Raw genomic sequence first — 21022 nt, forward strand, 5'->3', positions numbered from 1 at the left:
CTGGGGATGCATTGACGTAGCCCCGAGCTCAAGCCGCCGAGCACTTAGCAGATGGCTCCTTGGGGAGGGTTTTTTCAGAACACTAATCCTATTTGTTAAGTCCTCTCAGGAAAGCATGTCCAGGAGTCACAGATACCGCGACACCGTCCACCTGTGAGACTCGCCGGATTGCCAAAGAGATCCAGACTCAATGAGTAATCAAGACTCTTTGCTGAGCTGAGGTTTAAAAGACTTCAGAAATAGATGTCGATAGAGTCCCCCAGCTTTACCAAAGAGCATCAAAACCTGTAACAGTCGGGTGAATGATATCGATGATCATGTAAGATTTAAATGTTGGGCTATGTCTGCATGCTCATGGCCAGATGGTATTGATGCTAATAATCCTATAGATGTTCCCTGCTTTCTCAGGTGTGGACAGACTGGTAATCCTTAAGTATTCCATGTGTGAAAAAGGCTTGCTGGTATCTTGTTTTCTTTCTCAAAGGTCAGAGCAGAAACCACCAGCTTGGCTTCATAGGTGAAGCATGGTACCTCACATGCCTAATGGTGTTTTTGAGAAGAAATGATTTGAAGATTAGATCTACGTCAGGCATCTTAGGGTTGCAGTGTGTTGGGAACACCATTGACACTGGACCATTACTTGCAGCTCTGGAGGTCCAGGGTCCTGCTGAAATGTAGAGTGTTCCTTGCTTCACCTCTGGTTTAGCTCATGAAGGACTTGGGAAGTATGAGCTGTAGCCATGGTCTTTCAAGGTTCCTGGGTGCACTAGTCTTTGGAGGTCTCTGCATTGCAATGATAAATACTAAACGAAAAACCAAGTGATGTTGAATAATATTTCACATCCATATTTGTGGGCAATATGTAAACAATTAGCCTTACTAGTGTGCAACGTCCAAATGAGTTTACATGTAACAGTTTTTGTGTAATATACGAATCAAGATTTCTTCTTTTTCTTTCTTTTGAAGATAAATGATAACATACCATGAGTCAATGATCACTGAAAACAGGCCTGGGAACAGATAACATTTTTTTTATTATTTATTTGGTAATTGTACATAATAAAGGGTTATTTGTTCATCTGATGTTACTGCTGGCAGTCAGATTCTTCTGGGCACTTGCTTCAGTTGTCTGGTCAGTATTTCATCCTGGGTTGGAACAGGATCCTCAAGAACAGGTCTGGTGAACACATGCACCAGTTACAATGCTTGGTGATGCCCAGGAAATATTTCCATCTACAGGAGGTGTATCAAGACAACATCCACCAAAACTTCAACAGTAGGAATCAGAACTAAACATCACTGCACATCACAATCCTAGTTCTTTATTAATGTAACAAAGCACTCCAGACTGTTACTCGCTACTCTGTGGTTATCTGCTGGGCTAGTGAATGAGCCCAGGGCAGCATGCCACAGGCCATGTCCACAGGCTTAGCACGACTTTACTAGCCCTTATTCTTTCTGTATACTGGGAGTGCAGGTTTTGGCTGGACTCCATCAAAGCTTCTTTTAGCCACTACAACTTTCACAGCAAGCCAGAACAGCATCCGGTGACTAGTTTAAGCGCCATTCTGCTGTGGAACTTCTACACCGATCAGGCGTAACATTATGATCACCTCCTTGTTTCTATGCTCATTGCCCTTTTTTCAACTCCACTTACTATATAATTTAGAACACAAGATACAGTACTGATTATAATTATAATAATAATAATAATAATATGTTCTGTTCATATGGCACGTTTCAAGGGATACATTCAAGGGGTACATTAAGGGGCCCAGATTCTGCATTTCTCTTCTTTTGATTTTTTCCTATGAGGTCAAAATAGGACAACTGATTCCTTTCAGCATCATTAAATTTGATATTGCGTATTGATGAAATGAGCCTATCGTGTTTTTTACACCAGGTACAAAATATACAACACAAGTAATTATATAAACCCAAAGAAAACATAGGTTGAAGTATTGCTGGGTTGCTTGATGTTTCTCTGTACTCTCTGGGTGTGCATTTTGTAAAAGTCTTCATAGCATACATTCACGTATCTTGTGCTTTAATCCATTTGAATCACAAAATCGTCTTTCAGGCCACAGAGGAGAGGAGGAGGTTCAACACGAAAAAGCAGTAACTTTCAGGGTTTCTGAATGAAGCACATAAGGGACAGGAACGCAGCTTCACTTCCTGTTTTATAATGCAGGGGTGTGGCTAAAATAAGGCTCTGCCTATTTTTTTGGTAGTGACATGAAAATGTGGGACAGAATGTCTTTGAATCTTCGTAAATCTATCAATAAACATAGATGGATAGATGGATTCTATGCTCATTACCCATTTTATCAGCTCCACTTACTGTATAGCTGCACTTTGTAGTTCTACAGTTACACCACCACCTCGTCAGTGTCACTGCAGTGCTGAGAATGACCCACCACCCAAATAGTACCTGCTCTGTGAGGGTCCATGGGGGTCCTGACCACTGAAGAACAGGGTAAAGGGGGGCTAACAAAGTGTCAGAGATGGACTACAATCTGTAACTGTAGAACTACAAAGTGCACCTATATAGCAAGTGGAGCTGATAATATGGACAATGAGTGTGGACACAAGGAGGTGATCATGATGTTATGCCTGATCGGAGTACATGTCCCTAACTTTGCCATGGACATCCCTTGAAGTTGGAACTTTTTTGCTGCCCGTGTTTCTAATTTGTTTCTGAATTTAATGAAACTAATAATTTCCCATTGTATTGATATTGGTACCATTTTTACACTGCATGTTCAGAAACAAGAGCTGGAACCAACAAAACCTGTGGTCCACATGCCTGAGAAAACAAACCACCTCGGTAACGGTAAGTGTCTTTTTGCCACTCTAAACCAACGAATATGGCTAATTAGTTCCTTGTCCACTAGTTAGCTGTCAAATTGGTCACACCGGCAGCATCAACCTGTGCTTAACAACAACACTACAGTCTGTTAATGATCAGCCTGATCAGCCTGATCACCCAGCACACTACACACTGAGCTGCTGTGCACTTCATCTCTGGCTAAACCTTATTTCTAGTATATTTATATATTTATACTGTTACTGTTTATTTAAGTTACCTGAACATTAAGCTGCTACTCTGTACCTGCACTGTACACTTTATATACAGATGACTGTTTACATCTTTTTTTACAAATAGTACTTCTGCAATTCACCAGCACATTTCTATCTATATACCTGATACACTTGAATAGCAAACTCTTTAGAAAGTAATAATTCTCAAAATAATGATTGAAATATCAACCTACCATTCTAATTTACTTTATGGTTTACATAAAGGTGATGTGAACGTACTTTGTGATTTATTTTCAAGAGTGAAGAATGTGCTAAATGGCTGTTAGCTTCAACTGCAAGAGTTAAAGACTGGGAAGAACACCCTTGAGCACCCTTAGGTCTTGATCTTGAGCAGGTACCAAAAACAATGAAACTGGAACCTTTATTACTAGACAGATGGCCAGTGAAAAAATGACACTTCCATTTTTCTTCCTGTACTTTTGGCAGTGGAAAAACCCTTACTGTTTCAAGAGACCTGCTTGTGGAAAGATGTGTTCTTGTGGAACGTGTGCTATGTGCCCCTGAGATTGGGATCTGGGTGGTGTTTCAGTCTCATCTGGTGTGTCCAGGTGGTCTAGGTGCACACTGACAGATAACTGTTTGACTAAGTGGCAAGGGGCAGAGTTAGCACATCGGATATGTGACGAGACAAATCTGATGTGACATCTGCCATATCTTCGGCTTTGCTTTCTCTTAAACTCTTGGTCCCTTGGACTTCTGAAAGACTTCCAGAAGCTAAGCTCTTAGGTATAGTTGTTTCAGTTCCCCTTTTTGACATTCACTCCAGTCTCGAGAATGATTACCATCAAATTCCCAGTTTCAACCCTCTACCAAAGTCTTTGCAGCCATGGAAATGGATCACTACCGGAAAGGTCAGAGAGAGGACTCAGTGTCGCTCCAATCCAGAGAAGGTTAACAGTCCAATCTTGGGATCGTCCATCCGCTCCAAGGCAATAGTTTGAATCACAACCATACAGTCACTTGGGTCACTGAGCAAGGATCAAGAAGCTGTTTGTCTCAGCATCCAATCCTACAAGAACAAGTGAGCCTATTAATAGCACAACTACATTAACAAGAACAAATACAAAGAACGGGTTTGACCAGGTTATCATGGGTACTGCTCCAATGATAAGGCCACTTCATTCAAATCAGACAGGACAGTAATGGACTTTAGACTATTATGTCTACACCACTTTGCTCTGACTATTAATAACCTAAAACCTGGAGCTTCCTTTGGGCTTGGAGTTCAACCAGACAGCTTTTAGGCCACTACTTGCGTCTTACGGTGACCGATGACATCACAATCACAGTGCTAGACATCATTTATTGGATAAAGTACAGAAGGTAGTGGGAGCCAGGGTCCGGGCCATTGTCCAGAAACCCGGGTGAAGCTACAACTCAACTGTCCTTCAGATATAAACAGCCTTCACAGCCACCTACCGTCAACTCACTGTATCTGTTTACTCTGCTAAAGTGATTTAATGGCAAGCCACTTAATCTATTGTCCAGATTCTGCTCCTTGTCAGATGAGTACATTGTGGTGGTGATGGTGGTTTTAAGCTAAATTGAGATGGACTGATATTACCTTTCTTTCCTTTTTGGTTCATCTCTCTTGTCTATGAAATAAGCTATTTAAAACAAGCTATTTCCTACATACTGCACTCATTTATCCCTCGGGAAATCTTAAGTCGCTAAGGAAGTCCTAAAAACCACCCAAAAAAAGGATCTGCGATAGCTTGCTAATGTGGCTAACAATGAATGGGGGTAAAGTGCTAATAGGTGGCTACTGAAACAGTCCTTTAATTATGAGTGGGACCTTCCTAAACGAAAACAACCCCAGTCATAGTATTGGGCTAGGACCCGGAACCTTCACGGTAAAGAGCACTCTGCTTCCAGTAAGACTGGATTAGGGTGCAGGAGGGGCCAGATCCCATCTCTATCAGAGGGCGTAATTCGGTCCTAATCTCAGAGTCTAGCCCAGATTAGCAAATACAGGGTCACTGAACTCAGTTACCTCGGTGGCCTTGAGCCGAGGGGCTATGGTTGTGGACTCTTCTCCTGTCAGGTCTAATTATAGGATGGCCAAGCAAAGCATCCCAATCCTACTGCAATCCTACTACAGTACCGTGCAGACCCCTCAGAGAACAACCATGCAAAGGTTTGTCAAATTAAAAATAACTTATACAGTGCAGACTATAAACTGATAGCTTATTCAAAAAGGATTTGGAAAACAATTAGAGGTTCTGGTATGGTAAAAACCTACCAAATGATATTAAATAATAAACTGTAATTATTTTATTCTTTTTTGCCACAAAATTACTGAGCTAGTCGGTCAGCAAGATCTGGTCACCACTTTTTGAATATGAGACATCCTGAAAATTCATTGTATTTTTAAGGTAATTCTTGCTGTTAAACAGGCCTCTCAGTCATTAAGGAAACAACTACAGCTTTGTTTATCTACAAAAATGTTTTAACTGTTACAACGTCCGACAAATTGAAATGTACAAAATATTAGCATCATATTAGAATAATTTTAAACGTTTAAATGTTTTGTACTCTTGTATATTTTGTACAATATGCATATCACATCATACCTAATCTATATTGTTGCAAATACCCAGAACATTTACTTAAAATATGGGGGATATTTTATTTTGTGTTTATTGTATTATTTGTATTGCCCATTAAATCAGTTAATTTTGCCACGACTAATTAATTGTGTGTGTATATATACACATACAGGCGCAAGACTAATTCCTTGTATGTGCAGGTGTGCTTGGCTAAAGTCTTTTTTTTTGCGTCTTTTACTATTCATAATAACAGCTTATAGTAAAATAAATTCAAGATGTTCATTTCCATTCTAATCCTTACAAAAACTTAGACATTGCATTGCAGAGACTACCTCAAAGTACTACAAACCCCTAAAACCTGCCGTTTGTTTACATGTAGTTACAGAGTAATAAGCTTCCATATGTAATAGGATTATAAGGGGTTAATACGTTGAACAGACTCACAAGCGTTGTTTGTACAGTTCCTGTTCGTTTCCCTGCCTATATGTACCTCTCCTCGATATCCTACGCTAAGCTACTCCGGATCTTCAGCCTTTGGATGGGGTTTAAGAATTAAGTCATGAACGTTTGTTTACACCCGCTTCTCCCACCAAACCCTACCGCTCTGCTTTTCAGGTAAGAAACATTTTAGCATATATCGGCCCACTGGATAAGGTTTAGCGCCCTGCTGAGTGACCACCCTCGGACCACCCAGACTGTCAGGCACACAAGGTCTAACTAGTTTTTAATCTCCTCAAGCAGATTTTAAATGCACATAACCAGTCATTTTTGGCAAATAAACGATTACAACAATCGGGAGAACGGGGATTGCTATTTTTATTTATTTAACTAATTTACAAAGATAACCAAAGAAAGCAATGAAGCAATGCTTAAGAACCCGTGGGCCACCAGCTTTACCATCGGTGGGCCACCATTCGGGCAAAACAAAACAAGTACAGTGAAACAGACATAAGAAAACAGAAGCCTTGTCCAGCCTAAAGAAATCCATCAAGAAAGGAAGGAAAAAAAAGGAAAACAAAGCTGGAAGGTTAGCTCCACTCACGTTAGCGTAGTAAGGAAAGGGGCATTCCGATACAGGTAATTAGCGCTAATCCCCTCAAACCACAGCGGGACGTCCTCACCAGGCATCGGACTGATCTTCCAGTCAACACATTTAAATTAATGAGTGAGTGAGCACAGGCTTCAGTTCAGGGAGTAATCCCATTCCTGTCGGAATGCCGTCCATCTGCTCCGACTGCCCGTTTCTCCAAGCAAACTCAAGGCCAGGTTACTGGAAAAGGACATTAGCTCTGCGATACCCTTTTCCAGTAACAACAACAGTGTAGCAAGATATCAGATTTAGTTTTCCCTGGTTACCCCAACTGTAGTTCATCAGCCAAGACAATTTGGTGTTTGCGCTTGAGCTACAAGGCTACTAGCTAATAAGTCATGGAACTCGTTCAGCTCAGTTTGACACCATTCAATGTTTGTCTTCAAATGATATATATATATTTTTTTTTTTTGCAAAGAAACAAAGTACCTGACGCAAACCTGAGTAACAATTTTAAATATAGTAAATAAAGTAGTATTAAAGTATATTCCTTTCAAGTCATTAGTGTATTTTGCAAACATATACATATATACACACACACACACACACACACACACACACACACATATATATATATATATATATATATATATATATATATATATATATATATATATTAGTTTGTAAAATGCATTTTTCATTAAAATGTCACCATGTATATATACACACACACACATACATATACATGGTGACATATTAATGAAAAATGCTGCTACACAGCATCAAACCACATGTTGTCCATCATGGAATGTCCACTAAAATATGTAATTTAATCCATTTCTGATAACTGAAAAGACAGAGGACTCACCATGTGCTTTCTTCATAGATCCTCAGAAAACGGGTAAAAGCAAGTCAAGTGATGTCATCAGAGCGATTTTTATTCCAAAACAAGAGATTCACTTTTACTTGGTAACACCAGTGGCAGGACTCCTGGGGAACTTTCATTATATATTTTATAATATTTATTTGGTATTCCTTTTCTTTGTCATTTAATTAATTTATTTTACAGTCATGTATAGATTATTGCAGTTAAAATTGGAGATTTTTTTTTTTTTAAAACATGTTTTTCAAGTGTAATACATCTGAACACTAGGGACACAAAAATGAACATGTCCATAGAATGCCTCATATATATATATATATATATATAGGCAAAAGATAAAAAAAATAACCAAAAGACAAAATGAGATTCCTAACAACTACCTGGAAGACCTGGTAGACACCAACTGCCCTCACTAGATAAACAGCACTCAAAGCTTTCTTCTCTGAGAGTGAGGAGAAAATCAAACCGCTTCAGATCTGAAAACATCCTCAGGTGTTTCTGTCCATCCTTCCACTGTGAGAAGACGGCTCAGCGCTATGGGTCTGAAAGGATGTGTAGCTGTTCAAGAAGATCCTCGCTGAGAAAAAGGAGACGGACACGTCAAACAAAGAAGCTGAGCAATGGACTGACCACTGAATGGGTTGCCAAATACTTCAAGCATAAAGTACAACCAACCTCTAAGAGTGAACTTAGAAAAAGGTGTGGAATAATATCCCTGCAGGTTTCTTTGAAAAACAAAGCGAGTCTCCTGAAAAGAGCGGAAAGGTGGACAAATTAAATTCTGAAAATGTAGAGATATTATATTATTATTATAAATAAACAGACCCCCGATGCCTGTATAGATGGAAGCGCATTCTCACATGGGGCTACAGTACGTTACATTGTCTGGCTTTTTGGAGACTGGTGCAGACTTTCATCTTATGGCTGGACATCCATCTAGGACCCCCACTGTGGCTGAGAACAAGTTTAAAACAGACATCCAACGGCATCTAATTAACCCTGAAATGCTTAATATTCTGACCTGCTGTCAGGCCAATTACACACATATGGCTAACCCCTCTTATTCCTGGCCTGGAGAACAAAACATGCATGAAAAACTCATCAATCTCGTCTGGGACAAGGGGGCCACACTCACATTATCCAAGCTGCCTTTCCTTCTGGGAATGGACCCGGGCTGCACGGCCAAGCAATCAAACCCAGACCCTTCTTGCTGTGAGGGGTCACACACTAAAACACGAACATGCGCACACTTAAAAACGTAAACAAAGGCCTTTAAAGTGGTTCCATTGTGTAGAAACCTGCCATATCAGAATTGCATACAGTGGTGGTGATAGGAACCAGACGTCTGAAGAGGTTAATGACAAAACAAGTACGTGAAATTGTCACACGTAGCCTGATATTGTTCTAAAATTGTTCAGAGAACAGATTTTGGCCTAAAACGTGCTTAACATTTTGGCGGGGAGACATATGGACGTTCTAAGGCAAAATAGTCCCCAAAGAAAGATGTCATTTTTCAGATTCATCTTTATTTTAACCATCAACGTTACATATAAAAACTTATGTAGGTTCATTGCTGGTTTGGCTATATTGATGAATGGATATAAAGACCCCTGGTTCCTATCAGCACCACTGTAAAGAACCATTTCGTATCAAAACCACTTGGGATGACATCGCAACAGTGGACTACATGGAATTTTTAATTTTTAAAAAAATTGGCGGATTTCTTTAGAATGGGCGAAAACTCACAGCCCAGCACCAAACAGTAGCAGCAGCCACTTCAATGCTTAAATTTTGTCATTAATTTTGTTGATTTTTATAGATAATAGTAGTTATACAATGTCAGAAACCACATAAGCAAGTCTTTAAGAGATGACTTACCGACTTGGCACTCTGAGTTGAGTATGCGACGATTTAGACGAGCAGTTATCGCAGTGCTAATTAGTGTACATACGGTTTCGTTACTTGTCAGCATCCTTAGCCTCTCTGTGTTGATGCCAGCAAGCTAATCAATGAGCTACACTCAAAAACAGTTGAAAAAAACACTCAACGTCATTAGAACACTTCTTAAAGCAGCATACAATCCCCTTTAGAAACAATTCTTCCTTTATTTAGATAAACATTTTTTTCCCTTCATACATTAGAAAACTGCACATACACTGAAAAATATATATAATTAAAATAAATTAACAAGAAATATAAATACAAATACTTTCTCTATTAGTATAAAACAAGGCCAAGGTAGTTGCTCAAGTGCTGCTCGGTTCCCACGGGTTGCATCACATCAGCCACTGCCCTGCTCGGCTCCTCCTCGTTGGCGCCGGTACAGCTGAAGCACCAGCTCGCGTAACTCCTCCCTCTTCCGCCAGACCTGTTGCCGTGGAAACCAGCGCTCCAATCGAAGAGGAAGATCAAAGTGTACCACTGGATTCTTTGAAATAAAGAAAAGGTAGTTAGGCTTTGACTAATAAATCTCAGACAGGCGACAGCGTTTCTCAGCTGTCTGTACTTTGCGGATCACACGGCGTCCTGAAGCCACATAAAAGCATGTGTTAAAACAGTATGTGCCGTTTGCGGTTGCTTTCGTTAGGCCCCCATGTTCTTTAGCATTGTGTTTGGCTCAGGAGCTACTTGGATCATCGGTGTGACTGGAGAGAACTGCTCTTAGCGCTGAAAACGGAGCCGAGACAAAGACCATAGCGTTCAAGCTGGAAGATCTGGCAGAAATTCAACAAGAAGCAGCTGAGGAATAAGAGCTGTTCTTCTAAGCGTGCTGTGTATGTTCTTAAGCCAGTCTTTCTCTGTTGACGATAAAAATGTCATAACAGGTTCTTCGGAGAGACGACATAGAAGATCTCCTTTTGGTTCCCTAAAGAACCTTCCTTTAAAAACTGGTTCTTCCTAATCTTGGTTGTGGAGAGTAAAGATCCAACACCTGACTATGATATTCAGATGTCCCTGAAGGCCTGGATCACCTGGATCAGATGGGTTAGATTAGAGTTGGAGCGAAACTTTGTGTGGTGGTAGATCTCCAGAACCAGGCCAATTTATACATTTCCTCTCTAGCTTTGTGCGTGTTTATGTAAAATATTTCTAAAAATAAACTTGTAAGCTTAACTTCAACATATTGGTGCAATTAATTATTAACTAATTAATTACTAATGCCATTAAATATTGACTAATTAATTACTAATGCCACTCATTTTTAACACATTTTCCTACTTTGATCCTTCCACTGGTACTAGTGCTGGCTGAAACAGCCGCAGCACTGTATACTGCTATTACTTTAGCCCTCCCTTTCAAATACAGCGGTTAAAGAGAAACCTTCAGCACCTTTCGCACGCTAGGCTGGACAGTACTGGTGGGAGACAAACTACATATAAATCAACAAGCAGCAAACTTACAAAAGCAACAGAAAAGTGAAAAGACATGCAAAAGGTTGATGTAAACATGGTCAGTTAGTACCTGGTGGAACTGCGAATGCTCTGTGTAACTGACATGAGTACCTGTAGGAAGCTCTCCACGTACTGCAACAGGTAGAGGCCGCAGTCGCTGCTGTTGTCCTGCAGGGGCACTTTACAGTGGCTTCCTTTTATGCTGTCGTCGTTAAACACTCGAGGAGACCCCCTCCGGACTTCCCACTCCACCTGGAGATACCTGAGAAGCGGAGCACAGATAAACTTTACATCTAAAATTTGAATAATGGAACAGTTTATCCAAATGTATACAGTTTACCACATTAGCCCAAATCAAGTCCGTCGGCCAAGACGCGCTTGGTGTCTGAAGTGTCTCTAATTTTGAGCTAGAGATGCAAGGCTAATGTAGCTAACAAGTAATTGCTTGTGCCAGTTAGCATGTTCAAACTGCATGCATACGTCCATGTTTTTACAGTGCTGTGAAAAAGTTTCTTCTAATTGTTAATGTCACAATTAATTTAAGACAAAGACGATCCGTAGCCTTTAGTTAATCAACCGCTATTTAGTTGAAAACTGGGATCAGTTAAACGAGACACTACCCGGCTTGATTCCTGCTGGACCTGTTGAATCTAAACATAATTTCATCATTAACATGTATGGAACTGCAGGCCAACTCAGGTAGGGTCAGCGTTCACAATTCCACCATTAGACAGAGACTAGGCATATTTAGTGGCCGTGGAGTAGCAGCAAGGTAAAACCCACTGATGACCAAGAGGCTTGTCTCACATTTGCCAAAAAGGCAGCTTGATGACTCTCCAAAGTTCTTCAGAAAGAAATTCTGTGGACTACTAATGAAAAATGTTCTGTGGAAGTGTCCGTGTGAAACTTTTTGGAGGACAGGTTGTCTCGTCATATCTGGTGTAAAGCTAATACATCTTCAGTAAGAACATCACACCGACAGAGAGACATGGTGGTGGTAGTATGATGACGCAGTGCTGCTTTGCTGCTTCCAGGCCTTTAACTATGAATTCTGCTATCAGAAAATTCTGCAGGAGAATGTCTGTTCATCTGTGTATGATGTGATTCTAACATGCAGGAAGTCCACTCAATGATTCAATAGAAACAAAATTCAACTTTGGGAGACTGGCTTAGACAAAGTCCTGACTTAAACCTAGACAACTGCAGTCACACAAAGCTTTTAGTTGCAGTTGATACTGCTAAAGCTGGCACTGCCATTTAGAAAGTTCAGGAATATATTTTACATGGTTGATATAAAGTTTGCAAACCTTTTTTCCTTTAATAAATGAAATGCTTGTTTAAGAACTGTGTTTTGTGTTTCCCCATGTTCTCCTTGTCTTATGTTACATTTAGATTGAAACCATTTAGTGCGACATCCAAAAAAACGAGGCATCAGAGGAAGGTAAATACTTTTTCACAGCACTGTACATAAAAGTAGCTCGTACAGTGACAGAAACAACCTAAGCCAAGTCCATTTGTGGCTACTCAAAAACTTAACGTGGTTTTAGGCTTGCAGTTTGAATGAAGCTAATTAGTGGTCCTCCATTATATATTAGCAAAACGAAAGAATGAAATTTCTGCCACTAAACATATCTTGGCTCATCGACTACTTCTGGGTTAAAACCTTTTAAAGCCCTTCTTTACTTTCAGATTTTATAAGCTTCATTCAATAAGTGGGTGTCATATGGGAGCGGTAACTGTCTTCATTCAAATAGAGGGTGATGTAGTTCTAAGGCTTTATAATAAAAGAAGCTGAACTTTTTTTCTACTGAAAGCTGACCCGTCTCTTCAGTGATCTGCTCTGTAAAAATTACTTTTATAAAATAATACAAAGAGCATCTAAGATTTTTGGCTTTCTGCAGTAAATTGTATGCACGTAGCAATATGTTTATGGTCATTAAACACATTTTCTGTTAATTTGAGGGAAACTTTTACAAAAAAAAAAAAAAAATTTCTTGCAGTTACTGAATAATCTGCCTTACGATTTTAGCATGTAAATTCAGATGAACAAACCAAAATATACCCACGTGCATAAGAGGTTAAGGAGGAGAAATATAAGTGATGTTTTGCCAAACTATCCTTTTAACCAATAAAATGTACCATTTCTATGGGATGATGCACTTGTAGCTCAGTGACTTCATTATCTCGCACGCATTCACAAACACACTTGTACTCCAGCAACCTTCGGCTAATCATTCCAAACAGCTGAGTGTATCTCGGCCAGCTCTGCTGAAAGGTGGGTGTTCGCTTTTGGATTTTTTTTTTCTTTGTTCATATTTGAATGATATGGTCTGCCCAGCAATGTATGATGTCATGCTCCATGTTAAAGCTATTTCTAAATGAGCTGGAGCTTGTCTTCACCTAGACCACATTCAGACAGCCCTCCTTCTGGAGTGCCACAGGGTGTATTATTAAGGCTTTTTGTGCCAGGCCAACAGCCTCAGCTCATTATAATACTAAAGAGTCTCTGAATATGAGAGGCAGATGTGCTAGAAGAGGGACAGGACTAAATCTCTAAGAGGCACTCTATGAAGAACCAGAACATCAGGAGCACACCAGTGTCAGACAGACCCACCCAGGTCAATATACACCCATCAGGCATAACATGACCACCTCGTTTCTACGCTCATTGTTCATTTTATCAGCTCCACTTCCTGTATAACTGCACTTTGTAGTTCTACAGTTACAGACTGTAGTCCATCTGTTTCTCTGATACTTTGTTAGCCCCCTTTTACCCTGTTCTTCAGTGGTCAGGACCCCCATGAACCCTCACAGAGCAGGTACTGTTTGGGTGGTGGGTCATTCTCAGCACTGCAGTAACACTGACATGGTGGTGGTGGTGTGACCCTTGTAACTTTGTGAAATTGAGGATGGTTTCCACAAAGAATGGGCCAAAATTGGACCAACAATGCTGCAAAAGGCTGGTAACCTCTCGCCGCAGACGGATCAAAACTGTAACTGACAACAACGGGTTTGCAAACAAAGACCTAATGTTATTAAATTATGGTTTCTAAATATCTGTATCTATTTTGTCTCTGTATATTCTTATGAATACATACTCTTACAGACACCTTATTAAGTACACATCCTTCTTTCTACATTCCTGTCCCCCTTTTAGAACTTTGTAGTTCTACAGTTACAGACTGTAGTCCATCTGTTTCTCTGATACTTTATTAGCCCCCTTTTACCCTGTTCTTCAGTGATCAGGACCCCCACAGAGCGGTGTTATTTGGGTGGTGGATCATTCTCAGCACTGCAGTGACACTGACGTAGTGGTGTGTTACCCTACGTTCACACCAGCAGCGACTTTTTGCCTCATGTCGCCCAAATCGCTGATCGCTCATCACTTGGGCGTTTCTAAACTCAAACTGATCGTTGGTTGCCATGGTTTCACTGATGCCAAGCACAAATCAGATGCATTCTCAATAGAAATGAAAATCACTTGTGTGCTTATTTTTATATAATCCCTGCCTCTGTGCAGTCAGTCTGTGAGGAAAACGCTATTTGGTCTTTGTGATTATCGTCTATTTGTGACGAAAGCTCCGCCCACTTTGTGTCGTCAATGTTCGTGCCTCCTGCTGTTGCCTGACATTGGCAGCTCTCACTGAAAATGAATGACCTCCAGCTGCTCTGTCCCATTGCGTCGCTGACGGTGTGAATGCAGGGTTTGTGTGTGTTGTGCTGGTAACCAGTGGATCAGACGCAGCAGGACCACTGGAGTTTTTAAACACCTCGGTGTTGCTGCTGTACTGAGCACCAAAAAACATCCAGCCAACAGCTACTTGTGGGATTTGCACTGTAACCACTGATGAAGGATTGGAGGATTGGTCCACCACCCTGCTTTGTGGTGCTCCTGCGGGGGTCCTGACCACTAAAACAGAGGGTGATTTATTTATTTATTTTTTGCACACATGTGAACTGAAATGTTGATGCACTCACTCTCGTAACAGTGTGTAGATGCGATAATGGTAGGACAGCTTCAGAGAATCCATGATCAGAATGCAGGGCCTACAAACAAGAGAGAGTGTAAAAGAGAGAGAGAGAGAGGGAGAGAGAGGGAGAGAGAGAGAGATAGAGAGAGAGAGAGAGAGGGAGAAAGTAATAGAGAGAGATAGAGAGAGAGAAATTAACAGGGAGAGAGAGAGAGAGAGAGAGAGAAAGTAAGAGAGAGAGTAATAGAGAGAGCAATAGAGAGAGAGAGTAATAGAGAGTAATAGAGAGAGAGAGAGAAATAGAGAGTAATAGAGAGAGAGAGAGAGAGAAATAGAGAGTAATAGAGAGAGAGAGAGAAATTAATAGCGAGAGAAAGTAATATATAGAGAGTAATAGAGAGAGAGAGAGTAATAGAGAGAAATTAATAGCGAGAGAGAGAGAGAGAAAGTAAGAGAGAGTAATAGAGAGTAATAGAGAGAGAGAGTAATAGAGAGTAATAGAGAGTGAGTAATAGAGAGTAATAGAGAGAGAGAGTAATAGAGAGTAATAGAGAGAGTGAGTAATAGAGAGTAATAGAGAGAGAGAGTAATAGAGAGTAATAGAGAGTGTGTAATAGAGAGTAATAGAGAGAGTGAGTAATAGAGAGTAATAGAGAGAGTGAGTAATAGAGAGTAATAGAGAGAGTGAGTAATAGAGAGTAATAGAGAGAGAGAGTAATAGAGAGTAATAGAGAGTAATAGAGAGAGAGAGAGAGAGAGAGAGAGAGAGAGAGAGAGAGAGAGAGAGAGAGAGAGAGAGAGAGAGAGAGAGAGAAAGAGAGAATAAGCGGCTGATCTGTGCTGCCCGCAACAGTGTCTCTGACCCCAGGTGCTCTGCTGTCTCTGCTGGATTTACTGAAGCTCCTGCATGTGAGCAGAGCTCCAGCATATGCTCTCAGACTCGTATGCTCCAAGACAAGCTAACCAGAGGACAGAGCTTTCAGACTCACGCAAAGGGCAGAAAACTGGTCCTGGGTCTGCACTCCTATACAGTGATCTTTAGTTGTTGACTACAAATCTACACTACAGTTTACCCTCTGTAGTCACTGCAACTAAACAGACAAGTAAACTCAATTATGTGCAGAAAAGAGGCAAAAAAAAATGCTATCTCTGAAATAAGATTTTTATTGGTCCATTCATCAAGAAAGGATCACACAAAAACTATGTTTTATTAAGAAATACTCACAAAAAGTGTTTTGGTGAAACTGAAATAACGAAAATGTCATCTGTCCTATGATTGTGATTCAGGATATTAATTTATTTAAAACTTTATTCTGTCATCCATTTTATTAGAACTTCATTGTGGATATTTATTTTATTAAAAGCTCATCCCGGATATAAATCTTCTTATTTCTTTTACTTCAATTGGTCCAGTAATCATATGAGAACTCGACTCTGGATGTTGCTAATGTGGTTATTCATTTAAATAGAACTTTTTTCTGAATAATAATTTTATTAGAGCTTCATTCTGAGTATCAACTTCCTAAGAACTTCATTCCGGATGTTACTTTATTAGAACTTTATATAGGATATTATATTAGAATTTCATTCTAAATATTATTTTTATACATATTTAACTCCATTCTGGATGTTGTTCTATTTGAAGGTCATTGTAGATGTTATTTTGTTAGAAATTCACATTATTCATATAATTTGAACTTTATACAGGACGCTAAGTTTATTAGCACTTTAGTCTGAATATGAATTCAATTTTATTAGAATTGTATTTTGTAAATTCATTTTAGTAGCACTTCACTCTGGCTATGAATTTCATTTAGTTAGAATTTTATTCTGCAAATTAATTTCACTTGATCTCCCTCCTGAATTTTTAATTCATTTATTAGAATCTCTATGGATATTAATGTAATTTTATTAGAATTTAATTCTGTAAATTAACTTTATTAAAACGTAATTATGGATATGAAATCAATTGAATTCAAATTTATTTAATGTAAATTAATTTTTAAAAAAACTTGGATATAAACACATTTAAATGTATTATAATTTTATTCTGTAAATTGCATTAGAACTGCATTTTCTAGATATGAGCTAAAATTTAGTTTAAACATTTCTGTAAATTGTATAAGAATTTCATTCTGGATATTTACTGAATTTTACTCTGTAAACAAATTTTATTCTGGACATTCCACAGCTTTCTTAGTCATTTGAGAATCATCTACAGCTCTGGTCATTACCATAGACACATAGGCATTTCTTCACTGTACAATATTAGATAATCACTTTAAACATCTATCTGCTTTTACATTACTGAAACTTTGACACACAAGTTTCCAAAATAGAGAAAGACTGAGAGTGTTTACCTTCTGGTGACCTTCTCCCTCTGACAGCTCAGCACTGTACAGTCCTGAAAACAGAGAGAAGAGAGAGAGAGAGAGAGAGAGAGAGAGAGAGAGAGAGAGAGAGAGAGAGAGAGAGAGAGAGAGAGAATCCATCATTACATGATACCATGTGTAAAGCCGATTCAAGCCACATCTGCACAGCACACCGTACATCAAATCAGCCTTTATGTACACTTTATATCTTTAAATTATCTTTATGTGCTGAAATTGTGTGATCATTCATCAGTAGGACCTCAGCACTGGTAATTAAATAAAGGTTTAAGCCTCCGTAGGGTCTTTTGCCAACGAGGCCATTTGGAATACTGCCAAACATTTCAAACATTATTTTTCTTGGCAACACCAGACATTTCTATGGACTTAACAAAGACATCATCCTGTAAATACGTGCTAATAGAGTGCACGAGTCAAAAATAAACACACCACTACTGAAGCTTTTACATGTCTGTCAGCAATATCATTATTTATGAGAAATATAGTGTATGTGCTACAGCAGTGGATCCAAGAGCTTTTTTGCTGGCAAATCCAAATAAACATCACGTGTGGTGATGTGATGAAGCGGAGACATCGAAAAAAGTAAAAAAGTTTTGGTTTCATGAAGATTCTTTTTGCACTGAATATGTGATATAACTGAATGTAACTAAAATACTGAGCATCATATATCATACACCGCACCGACTGGCCACTTCATTAAGTATGGCTACTTGGTCCATTTCATCAGACCATGTAGGAGCATTTGGTAGGTGTACAATTACAGTCCATCTGTTTCTTTATATATATATATATATATATATATATATATATATACACACACACACACACACACATACATACACACACACACTCCTTTTTGTCCATCATTAACATCTGCTTTGTGACCCGTTTTCCTCACATCGAACCAAATTCACTGCGTCACCTTTTCTCAATCTATGAACCCGTCACACCTCACAGGTATTTATAGCACGATCATCCTCATTCAGGAGCTGCAGGAGCCTGAATGTTTTGTCTGGGGAGCTTATTTATATATAATAGTGTGGAATACCTGCTCCTCTGATTAAATTTTTCATGGACTGGACAAGTTTCTGGATGCAGGCGACAATGTTCAGTCACTCTTGCATCAAAGAATTGTGAAGTTCGGCCAGATTTCTTGGATGCCTTCCCTGGCGTCTTACTTATTGTTCCAGGTAGTCCCTCAGATGAAGAGGACTCAAAATCCAGGCTTGTGAATGCTCCTGAATGTTTGTCATGCCAAACAGTCATATGTGAAAATTGTCATCTTGACATCGTCATCGTAAGATGATGAGCTAGCAGCAAAACCTGGTTGTGCAACAGCTCAATGTCGGCACTGTGGGTCAAATTTACTGTCAGCTCAACCAAAGAACCCATTTCCACATAATTAAAACACCCACAGAACATCACAGAGCAAGAATATAACAGAGCCTCTTCCAGATTGAACCACACCTTGTTTGGCGTCCTCACTGAAGGATTGCTGAGGTCTATGATGAACATGACGCCAAGCATCATCCACATACAGGAAGAAACGCGACTCGTCTGAACACACTTCCAGCCATGAACAGTCTAGTTCTTGTGTCTCTTCAGCCACTGTAACTGGGCAGCTCTGTGAGCAGAAGTGAGCAAAGGCCTCTCGCACACCACTCTGCTCCATATGCTCATGGTATGTCATTCCCTGTGAAATGTTCTTTCAGAAATTGGTTGTGAAGGACCTGTGTTGACTTCTAAAAGCAATTTCTGCCTGGAAGTGAAGTGATTTTTATTCACAAGCTGTGAAACACACCGGTGGTTCCAGTCCATCAGTTGTGTCATTCAGCCACAATTCAGACACAAACTTTGTGTAGGCTGGGATTTTTTTGCCACTGCTGCTCAAACCGTATCACCGCACGCTTCGATACACCTGTAAATTCAGCTACTTCCTTCAAACTGTGGCCCTTGGCATGCCTAAATGCAATCACTCCTTTTTGTCCATCATTAACATCTGCTTTGCAACCCATTTGCCACACATCGAACAAAACATTCACTCCACTGCGCCACCTTTTCTCAATCTATGAATCCTGTCACACCCCGTAGGTAGTTATAACCTGATCATCCTCATGCAACACAGGAGCTGCAGGAGCCTGAATTTTTGTCTGGGGAGCTTATACATCCTGTGCTACTCTACATCCAAGTACTGGCAATATCCATGATATACTCAGAAAAGCATATTGTGATTATAATGACAAATATTGTAATATTCCTATTCCTATTCCAATGTAAACAGATGAATCACCAACTTCAAGTATTTTAATACCGAGTATGCATGTTCAGGAAAAAAAAGCAGCACTTACTGGCAGGTCGAGTGGTCGGCGCTTTGGTCCATCTTCGCTTCCTGAAATCCAGAAAGGAAACATACGGTATCCGTCAAAAGTTTGGAAATTCTTGCTCAAAGAATTTAAAAATTTTTTGACACTAAAACGAGTGAATAAAGTTTTAAGCAAATGCATTTTTTTTAAAGCAAATCCAACTCGCTTCAGTACAGCTCTATACACTACTGGTTTTCTTCATTTTCATAGGTGTGGTCAATTGTTTTGCTGCTACTGTAAGCAAATGAAAAACTCCCATACATTATTAGCTCCACAATCTTAGCACATAATACGCTCCTGACAGGTCTTGGCTCTTTACTACTGATCCATGGAGGAAGCGGCCACTGCAATAATCGCAGTAATTACAACTGCACTGAGCAGAAAAATACCACCTTATAATGTCTTTGTTATTTAATTGGCTAGAAGAAAATGGCTTATATTTGAAAGACTTCTCTCCAAACAGCAGATCTCAAACCTAATCCGAGCAACCAATATGTAAGCGCTAATGTAGCAAGACACTAATTAGCAATGTGTAAACAGCATGATATTGGAGGGATATATGCAATACATTGTGTGACAATATAGTCCCCTGATTAATTTTTTTTCCGATTTACCATCATCAACATTCTATATGAACGAATTATGCAGAAATTCTGACAAATCGGACGTCTGCTTTAATTAATTGAAAACAGACTTCATGTGGATTGTGACATCTTATGAAATACTTTAATCTATAAAAAGGAATTATGCGGCTTAGCTAATTTTAAAAAGTGGCCTGAATTTGTATTTTTACACTGATGCAAATGAAAAATCGCCTGTCTTTACAGAATGCAATAATGTAGTAATTTAAAGCTGAAAGTAAATCATTTTCCCCACAGACTCAACTTGTATCAAAATCAGTCATATATAACTGCTACATGAGCACTTTCCAATCTCTCATTATCCCTCAGAATTGAACAGGCTTCGTTTCTGCGCCTTTAAGGCTGATGTATGTAAATTATTGGCTGCCCTGTATTACAGCTGGTTGAAAACACACAACTTCAGTGTGAGTGGGTGGAGCTAAACTGCTGCAAGCTGAGAAAGTGAATATATTTATGTTTTAAAGGCATATTAAACTGTTGACATACAACATCAAACTAAATTATTTTAAGTGAGGAAAGTTTGGATTTACAGGCCTTTTAATAGCCTTTAATCGCACGGCAAAACAATAAGTACCTTCGACTTCTTAACCTTTAGAAGTCACAGCTTGTTCCCACTTGGGCAGAACACTGTGCATTGTTAAACTGCATTGAGCTCATGGGTTGGGTTGGGGAGGGGGGGGGTTGTTCTTGGCTACGCTAGA

General features: G+C 39.5%; 1 protein-coding gene across 8 annotated transcripts in view; it reads right to left on the minus strand.

Moving 5' to 3' along the window:
* Positions 1-8104: 8104 nt before the first annotated feature.
* Positions 8105-21022, minus strand: part of senp7b (SUMO specific peptidase 7b) — a 67702-nt gene continuing 54784 nt past the window's right edge. For 4 of the 8 annotated variants that reach the window (XR_005129645.1, XR_005129643.1, XR_005129639.1 and 1 more), the window contains exons 18-23: positions 19666-19706; positions 17288-17331; positions 14935-15003; positions 11068-11218; positions 8240-9992; positions 8105-8141 (exon numbers count right to left, since the gene is read on the minus strand). Coding sequence is in view for 1 of the 8 variants with exons in the window: in XM_037534525.1 (XP_037390422.1) it covers positions 9846-9992; positions 11068-11218; positions 14935-15003; positions 17288-17331; positions 19666-19706 (452 nt within the window). In the remaining 7 variants the exon portion in view is untranslated. The other 4 variants (XR_005129641.1, XR_005129642.1, XR_005129640.1 and 1 more) reach the window with 4 other exon arrangements.

Source organism: Pygocentrus nattereri, chromosome 25 (assembly GCF_015220715.1).
Source record: "Pygocentrus nattereri isolate fPygNat1 chromosome 25, fPygNat1.pri, whole genome shotgun sequence".
Classification (NCBI taxonomy): Eukaryota; Metazoa; Chordata; class Actinopteri; order Characiformes; family Serrasalmidae; genus Pygocentrus; species Pygocentrus nattereri.